Below are 9287 nucleotides of genomic sequence, written 5' to 3'. Positions count from 1 at the left end.
TAGGCTATGGCCCCGCCCAACGCCGCCATTGTCGGGCCTGCCAGGCGGCTTCTGCGCAACTGTGCTATCTCGCTTCGTCGGAGAGAAAGGGACACCCCCGACCCGACTGGCCCCCCTCCTTACCGAGCCTACGTCTCTCTTCGACCAGGCAAGTTCTTGGTGAGCCTAGTCGCCTGGACCACCCGTGCAGTGGCCCGAGTCCGGGAGAACCACTTGGACAGCCCAGTCCCGGAGGCACGCGTCTGTAAGCTCGACCGCGATCAGACTCATTCTTAAAGCCTCTCCTGGCCAGGCAGGTATTGTCCTGGCGTTCCTGAGGAACCTAGCCTGGCCGGATGTTTGGAGGATCAAGTCGTAGCACGGATCTCGCTTGCCTCCCACCGGGGCTCAACCCAGCCTTGCCCCGGCACGCACCCTGTCCTGCTCACGCTCCCCAAACAGTGCACCTGCCGGCGGTCCCAACCAGCGGGGGAACAGGACATGAGGTTGGCAGGTTGGTGGCTTCCACAGAGAACGGGAGGGAGGCCCCACTGTTCTCACGTCAGTGCTAGGAGGGGCCGGGTGGCCGCAGGTTTTGGTGCCAAAAATGGAGAACCGTGCACAAACACTCATTCTGTGACCTTAAGCGAATCCTTTCACGTCTGAGAACTCCAGTTTCCCAAATCATAAGCTCTAGATTAGTATTGTTCACCCAACTCATATAAAATGAGTTGGGACAGAGGCTCCAGGGAGCATGGCGGCTAGGTGGGGAGGGTTAGAGCATGGAGAGGCGTGGTCTCAGACGGGAACTGACAAAGGTGCCCGTGGAATTGGACTTCAACCAATGACAGCAGGACAAGTAGGATGAGCACTCCTTCTTAGGAAAGAGCTCACACCTGGAATCTTAGCTACTTGAAGAGAAACAGATCTCGGGATCCAAGAGATCCTTGTTCAAGGTTGTCCCTCACTGGGCACAGTAACATATACCTGCCATGTCCAGGGACAGGTAAGAGGCTCTCAGACAAACCATAAACCAAAACTAACCTATGCAAAAACACTCCAGAGCTATGGTTGAACTGGTAGGGCACCTACCTAGCAAATCAGATAAAGATGCCTTGTTGGGACTGGAAATGTTACCTAGTGCTAGACCGCTCACCTAGCATGCATGAAGCCCTGGGTTTGATTCCTTACCACCACATACTCAGAAAAACCAAGTACTGCTGTGGCTCAAGTTGCAGAATGCTAGCCTTGAGCAAAACATGTCCAAGGGAACAAGGAGTTTGGCCTAGTGGTATAGTGCTTGCCTAGCATGCATGAAGACCCAGCTTCAACTCCTTGCTACAACATACATAGAAAAACCCAGAACTGGTACTGTGACTCAAGTGTTAGAGCTCTAGCCTTGAGAAAGTCCAAGGACAGTGCTCAGGCCCTGAGTTCAAGCCCTGGGACTAGCAAAAAAAAGAAGTGTCCAAGGACAAAGCTCACAATCCTGAGTTCAAGCCACAGAAATGCCAAAACAAAAAAAAAATGCCTTGTGGGTGAAGTTCAAAGCTACTAAGGGTAGCCACTTTGTAGACCTAAGTGGAACTGAACAGTGACAAACTTTTTGCAAGGCTCAACATAGATGAAGGCTGCAGGTAGAGCATAAGGTAATAATGCAATGTGGTGCTTAGTTTAAGATCTGCAGTACACACAAACTGAGCTGTGACTCAAGTGGTACTGCAATACCTTTCAGTAAAAATCCTCAAGAATCATGCTCACACCCTGAGTTCAAGCCCCATGATTCATGTGTGTATATGTGTGCACACACAATATCTGTAGTAGATTAAATTACCTATAAATAGACTCTACAGATAAGAAAGCAGTCTGGGACAGAAGCCTAGTAAAGTCCAGCTTTGCAGGGGAAGACAGAGGACAACCATATACTCAAAGACAAGTAGAGAAGGGTCCTCATGACAAGGAAGTCTGAGAAAGGAGGGGAAATCAGATCCAAAATCCTGAACAACAGGAGAGGAAGGACAGATAAATGACCCACAAATATACTGCTAGTTGAGACGACTTGTGGACTACTGGGTTATACCCATTCCCTGCATACCTTCCAGGAAAAAGAAAATGGCAAGCTTGGGGTTTGAACTCAGTTTCCTCCCTCCACCTGTCAAGGAAAGTGTCCTTAGGCCTGCTGAGTAGTGATGAGGCCCCACCAACCCATGCTCCCAACACTTCTTTCCAAATGGAAGGGGCTGTGTACTTGTGACAGGCCCTGGGCTTGTTCTCTTTTTTTTTCTTTTTTCTTTTTCTGCCAGTCCTGTGCTTGAGCTCAGGGCCTAAGCACTGTCCTTGGACTTTCTCAAGGCTAGAGCTCTACCACTTGAGCCACAGCACCACTTCTGGCTTTTTTCTATACATGTAGTTCCGAGGAATCGAACCTGGGTCTTTGTGCATGCTAGGCAAGCACTCTACCACTAGGCCACACTCCCAGTCCAGGTGGGCTGGTTGTTAACTTGGCTCACTGGTGTGTGTCCTGCCTCCAGGCCCGCTCCGCATCGTGGCCCTCCTCATCACTGTGGGGCTCACCTGGATCCTGGTCACCCTTCTCCTGGGGGGACCTGGTGGTGGCTTCCCTCGAATCCAGCAACTCTTCAACAGTGAGTGTGGGGCCCTCTCTTGCCTCACTGCTGAGGTACCAGGGTATCTGTGGGACTGATACCCATTGGGGTGGGGGTTGTACCCCATGATAGGGTCACTTATGTACTCCTTATAACTCGAATTCATCCTTTTCCATGAGCAAGCAGCTTGAATGTAAACCCCATGTAGACTTAAGCAGAAAGCATGCCGAGGGCAATCTGGCTTAGCTCCATGGCCCAGAACTTGACTGCCTCACTGCAGGGCCAGTGACACCCGCAGTAACAAACAACTCTGTATCCACAGGCCAAGAGAACTCGGTGACTGCAGGTAAGAAGCTCTGTCACTTCCCCCCCCCCACTCTGTGCCCACCCTTGCCTTTGTGATGCCCTTGCTTGCCTGCACCCCTCAAGATTTCTGCTCTTCACCCATCCTTCCCTAAACTAGCTATCACAGCTTACTTGGCTGTGAACCTTTTAAGTGGATTAATTACCTGTTGAATACAGTCAAGAGACAGAAGGTTGGCATTCCCATTCCAAAAGTGAGAAAACACAGTCAGGATCCAGTGGCTCACACTTGTAATCCCAGCTTCTCAGGGGACTGAAATCTGAGGATTATGGTTCAAAGCCAGTCTGGGCAGGAAAGTTTATAAGAATCTTATCTCCACCTAATCACCAAAAATGGGGAAGTGCAACTCGGCTCAAGCAGTAGATTGCTAGCCTTGAATGAAAAACTCAAGCAAGAACATCAGATCCATTGGGGACCAAGACATGAGAAAGGGTATCAATGTTTGTGAAGTAATGCACCTTCTATCTGGTGAATATAACGTAACCCTCCTGTTAATTACAATAAAAAATATATGGAAAAAATAAAAGTTGAAAAAAAAAGAACATCAGGTCCTGATTTCCAATCCCACTACCAGTACACACAAAAAGGGAGGAGAGAAAATGGAAGAAAACAATAAAAAGAAAGAAAATGGGGGAGGGGGAAGGTCACTGGTCCCAAACAAGTCAAAAACCCATCAGTGAAAAACTCAATTTCATAGCCTGACAATAAATTTTTGTGGCTTGATTCCCCTCTCTGGGCACACTGAGGTGACCCGCCCTCTACTATAAGACGTAATCTCACCCTCTTGATCTTTGCACTCTTTAGCTCACTCTTCAGAACTACCCTGCTTCCTTTAGCTCCTCTCTGTCCCTGTCAGTATAAGCAGACTTTGTTTCTTTTCCTTTTCCTCTGTGTGTGTGTGTGCGTGCGTGCGTGCGTGCGTGCGTGCGTGCGTGTGTGTGTAGCTTCGAGTCAGGGCCTGAGTACTATCCCTGAACTTTTTTTGCTCAAGTCTAGAATTCTACCACTTGAGCCACAGCTCCCATTCTGACTTTTTGGTGATTGACTAGAGATAAGATTCTCATGGACTTTTCTGCCTGGGCTGGCTTTAAACCATCATCCTCAGCTCTCAGCCTCTTGAGTTGCTAGAATTACAGGCGGGAACCACTCGCTCCAGCTCTGACTTCATGGGATTCCTGTTTCATTGGTGATAAGTCCCATGGCTTCTTCTGACAGGCTGGCTTTGAACCCAAATCCTTAGATCTCAGCTGAAGTAGCTAGGATTACAGCCACCAGTACCCAGCTCCTTCCTCATTTCTGAGACTTTAACATTCCTAGCAGCATCCTGTCCATGATAATGAATGTAGGCTGGAAAACAGTAAATTCTTTTTCTGTTTCTGTCTTCTTTTTTTGGCCCCCATCACAGTCATGCTTACTAGCCATGATTTAAATTTGGAGCCTTGTACTTACTTGCCAGGCAGGTGCTCTAACCACTTAAGCCATACTACTAGGCCCTTTTGTTTTAGTTTTACAGATGGGATCTTGGTTTTACTTAAAACTTCCCTCAGAACACAGTCCTATCTTACCTCTGACATACCTGGGGTTCCAGGCCTGAGCCACCATGTCCAGGTTGGTTTTTGAGATAGGGTCTCACTGAATGAGCCCGTTAGCTCTCGAACTATGATCCTCCCATTTCTGCCTATCTGGTATTACAGGCATTCTTCACCATGTCCTGTCCCTCTAAAGAAAAAAAAATATTTCCCAGTCCCAGGGCTTGAACTCAGGGCCTGAGCACTGTCCTTGGGCTTTTTCAAGACTAGCACTCTACTACTTGAGCCTCAGCGCCACTTCTGGCTTTTTCTATGTACATGGTACTGAGGAGTGGAACCCAGGTCTTCCTGCATGGTAGGCAAGTACTCTCCCACTAGGCCAAACTCCCAGCACTCATTTTTACATTGTTAAGTGTTTGCTAAATAAACACCCTAATTTGCAGGGCCAAAAGGTATATCAGTTTCTGGAGCTTCTACAACAGAGCATCATGACAAATTATCATTCTGTAAATGATAGAACTTTCTTTTCTCACAATTGTGGAAGTACCAGCAGGGCTTTTCTCCCTCTGAAAGCTCTAGGTGAGGAAGGACCCTGCTATGCCTGGCCCACACCTCGACTTAGGTCTTCCTAGGTTGTGGCTGCATGATTTCTACCTCCATTGCCTTTTTCCTCCTGGGTGCCTTTGTCTCTTCTTTCCCAATAAGGACGCGAGTCATGCTGCTTTAGCACTCAGTGTGACCTCATCTTAATTAATTTGTCAGAAGAAGCCTTATTTCCAAACAAGGCTACATTCTGAAGTGCTAGGATGACAAATCCAGCATATTTTTTTTGCCAGTCCTGGGCTTGAGCTCAGGGCCTGAGCACTGTCCTTGGACTTTCTCAAGGCTAGAGCTCTACCACTTGAGCCTCAGCACCACTTCCTGCTTTTTGCTATGTATGTGGTACCGAGGAATCGAACCCAGGTCTTCGTGCATGCTAGGCAAGCAGTCTACCACTAGGCCAAACTCCCAGCCCATCTAGCATATATTTTTGTGGGAATCCAGTTCACCTCATTACAGGAGTTGTCTTCCTTCTGTCCTCCTATCTTTCCTTTGGGTGAGCCCAAGGGAATTGGGGATCTAGCCAAGTCCACTGTTCCCACATGCCTGAGTAGAAGCCTTCTACCATGGGGACTCCACTCGGAATGTCTCCACTCCTGCTCTTCTCCTGGCTCTGTCAGGCCAGCCCTCAGCCTTTTGTCCCTCCTCCTGCTCATAGCAGGAAAGTGTCCCTTGGAGTCTGTCACCTCGTTGACAAGATAAGAGTATCCATGGGCACATCGTCCACCTTGCCCTACCATACTTCCCTGCTTGTGGTCAGGACCCTGGCTGGTCCTGACCTCCCCTTGTCAGATGTCAGGTGACCCCAAGGGCTAGGCCCATGGGTCACAACGGCTGTCCCTGCTCAGAACCACGGTCCAGAAAGTACAAGTGCGGCCTGCCCCAGCCATGTCCCGAGGAGCACCTGGCCTTTCGCATGGTTAGCGGGGCCGCCAACGTCATCGGGCCCAAGATCTGCCTTGAAGATAAGATGTGAGCGCCCTGGGCTGAATGGGGGCTGGGAAGTGGGCGTGGGAGTCCAGGCTGGGACTGCAGGGGTTGAGGGCACCGAACATCTTCTGTCCCCCCCCAGGCTCATGAGTAGTGTCAAGGACAACGTGGGTCGTGGGCTGAACATTGCCCTGGTAAACGGTGAGTCACGCATGCCTTCAGATGACAGTTTATCCACCAAGACAGGGGCCTCGCTCCCATCTACACCCTTCCAGGGACGCACGCCAGCCGTGGAGAGTGCGTTATGGGAGCCCCCCAGGGCATCAAATGGCAGACAGAGGCTTCACTGATCCAAACAAGGGTGCTGTAAGCAAAGCTTCCTGAAGGGCTGCACAGCTGTCACCTGAGCCTGCTGCGGGGGTTAGGGTGACAGGGTCAAGTGGCCTTGGTAGCTAACACGGCCGGACTTTCTCGTCTTGATGCAGGGGTCAATGGTGAGCTCATCGAGGCCCGGGCCTTTGACATGTGGGCAGGAGGTAAGTGGTCGCCATGGCTCCACCTGGTAGTTTGCCCTTTGGTGCCCTGCTCTGCATGCTTGTACCCACTCCAGCTTCTCATAAAGCAGGAGGGAGGGTGTGATTGCAAACAGGATAATCCTGGATTCCTCGTCGGTTCGTCTAGTGCCATCCTGGTGGCCTTTGATGCAGCACATCTTTAGCCCAGGCCCTATTTCGGGGTGTCCCTCATTGGGAGAATAGTGGCTGGGCAGGGAGGTGCATGGTGGGGTGGGAAGCTCCCCATCCACAGGCCCTCCCCCCGACCTCCAGATGTTAACGATCTGTTGAAGTTCATTCGGCCACTACATGAAGGCACGCTGGTGTTTGTGGCATCCTATGACGACCCAGCCACCAAGTAAGTGACCACCAAAGCCACCTTGTGCCTCACTCCTGTACAGTGACAGCTTACAGCTCCCATTTCCTCCTTCTGCATGGCAGGATGAATGAAGAGACCAGGAAGCTTTTTAGTGAGTTGGGCAGCAGGATTGCCAAGGAGCTTGCATTCCGGGACAGCTGGGTGTTTGTGGGAGCCAAAGGAGTGCAGAACAAGAGTCCCTTTGAACAGGTACAGCACACAAACTGGCACCTCCACTTCCCAGCCCTGGCAGACTGGCTGTTCTCCTTCAATGCTCTTGCTTTAAATGGCAAAGTTTGTAGGCTGGCAAAACCCACACCTAAGCAACTTTCTTGCCAAACATCTGAAAGAATGCTAAACCTCTAGGAAAGTCCTAGCCCAAGGCATGGGGACAGCTAGCCTGCTCCTACAAAGCGTAACATTTCTGAAAGGCTGTGACTGACCAAAACAAAACATGGCTCAAGCCTGATGCCAGTGGTTCATGCGTGCCATCCTAACTACTCAGAAGGCTGAGACCTGGAGGATCAAGGTTCAAAGCCAGCCTGGAGAGAAAAGTCCACAAAACTCCATCTCCAAAATAACAAGCCAAAAGCCAGATTAGGGGCATGGGTCAAGTGGTATAGCACCAGATGAATAAGTGTGACGCCCTGAGTTCAAACCTAGCTACTAGTGAACATTAAAAAAGAAAAGCAGGTCAAGCTCCCCTATCCCTAGAAAACCCCTCCATATCTTTCTCTCCCCACCACCCCCTGTAGCTGGGGACACATACAGTCTGCGGAGCCTACCTTTCTATGCTACCACACCCATCAAAGCGCATAGTTCTTCCCCAGTGCAGCTCAGCAATCTCCATTTTGCCCTGGGGTGGAGCAGAGGGTGAGTTTCTGGGCAGAATACAGGCGGAGGTGGTTAGCATAGCATAAAACGTAGAAAGCCTGGGCTTTAGGCCGCCTCTTTCCCTGTCCCAGAGGGCCAAGCTTGTGACTTCCACCCCTACGCCCACAGCATGTGAAGAACAGTAAACACACCAACAAGTACGAGGGCTGGCCAGAGGCACTGGAGATGGAAGGCTGTATCCCGCGAAGGAGCATGGCCAGCTAGCACAGCTGGGCTCCACAACCAGGCCGAGGGCTCGACGCGGTGCCAGTGCAAAGTGGAGACATTACTCCATGGCCCAGAAGGAGGCTCCGTAGCCCCAACACGTCTGAGCTGTGAGGCGGCGCTGACCTCGAGGTGATCGAGGCTGTGGAGCCCACAAGCCCGTCTTGGGTTCCTGAAGCTGGCCGTGCAATTAGCCCCAGCCCCGCTCTCCACTCCTGTTGTCATCTCCTTCCAATTCCTGAGCGTCTCTGCCAGCAGGGATCCTGGGTGCTATCCTTCTCATTGTAGCAGCCGCCTGGCACGTTGGGGCACCTTCCACACACACTCACTGCTCCTTCCAGTGAGCCAAACCTGCAAGCCTGCCTGCATGCTGCCTCATGCTTGACAGGAGCTTGCTGGCCTTGGTAACAAGCTCAGTGGGGCATGATCAAAATCCTTCAGGAAGAATTAGCAGTGCGTAGTTTCTCAGAGTCCCCACTACCCACCTTCTAGATGACCTCTTAATAAATCGATGGCCCCAATGGAGTAAAATGCATCCAGATGTTGTCCTCAGGGAAGTTGGGTGGTGGTGTTCTCTGTGTGCAGAGGGGACAGATCTCGCAGGCTCAGCCATTGCCATCAACTGGATAGACAGTAGCTCACATGTGACGCAGGTGGCTTCCCAGCTGGCCTCACCCATAGCCTTGAACAGCAGAGATGGCTCTGCCCCTGTGGACCCTGGGAAAATCACCATCTCCTCCTAATCCAGTATGAGAGTCTAGGTAAAGGGAGAGAAATGAAAATCAGCTTGGGCTTGGCTCAGTGACTCATGCCCATAACCGTAGCTAATGGGAAGCTGTGATCTAACAACCAGCCAACTCAGGAAAGTCCGTGAGCCTTATCTCCAGTGAACCACCAGAAAACTAGAAGTGGAGCTGTGGCTCAAAGTAGGGACATCACTTAAGTCCAACATTCAACCTCCATGACTGACAAAAAATAAAATCAAGAAGCCAATGTGAGGACTCAGCAAGAAGCTTTTTCCCTAACCAGCTGCCACACTGAGCTTGGACTTCCTATAACTATGAGAATATAATTTTCTGATATTTGTAATTTCTTTTCAAAAAGTTGCAAATGGTGGCCAGGAGTTTGGCCTAGTGGTAGAATGTTTGCCTAGCATGCACAAAGATCCGGGTTCAATTCTTCTATAGCACCTACACAGAAAACGCTGAAAGTGTGGTGCTGTGGCTCAAATAATGGAGCTCTAACTTGAGAAAGCCCAAGGACAGTGCT

The 9287-nt window shown here is 50.5% G+C and overlaps 1 protein-coding gene across 1 annotated transcript; it reads left to right on the top strand.

The window, feature by feature from the left end:
• Fam3a (FAM3 metabolism regulating signaling molecule A) lies at nt 1-8549 on the top strand. The gene is made up of 10 exons (XM_090325579.1): nt 1-152; nt 297-493; nt 2511-2624; nt 2908-2931; nt 5927-6050; nt 6151-6209; nt 6494-6544; nt 6836-6920; nt 7004-7130; nt 7923-8549. Exons 1-10 carry the CDS (start codon nt 7-9, stop codon nt 8016-8018), a joined length of 1023 nt encoding a protein of 340 aa, XP_090181705.1. The 5' UTR covers nt 1-6; the 3' UTR covers nt 8019-8549.
• Nucleotides 8550-9287: the final 738 nt, after the last annotated feature.

Source organism: Megascapheus bottae, chromosome X (genome assembly GCF_031878675.1).
Source record: "Megascapheus bottae isolate mThoBot1 chromosome X, mThoBot2.hap1, whole genome shotgun sequence".
Taxonomy (NCBI): domain Eukaryota; kingdom Metazoa; phylum Chordata; class Mammalia; order Rodentia; family Geomyidae; genus Megascapheus; species Megascapheus bottae.
Note: the sequence above shows the minus strand (reverse complement) of the source record. Positions and strands in the feature narration are given on the sequence as shown.

Coding starts and splice junctions, on each gene's coding strand:
- Fam3a (XM_090325579.1), top strand. CDS start 7: ATGGCCCCGCCCAACGCCGCCATTGTCGGGCCTGCCAGGCGGCTTCTG. Junction 153..296: donor GTCTCTCTTCGACCAGGCAA/GTTCTTGGTGAG, acceptor CTGGCCAGGCAG/GTATTGTCCTGGCGTTCCTG. Junction 494..2,510: donor ACAGGACATGAGGTTGGCAG/GTTGGTGGCTTC, acceptor TCCTGCCTCCAG/GCCCGCTCCGCATCGTGGCC.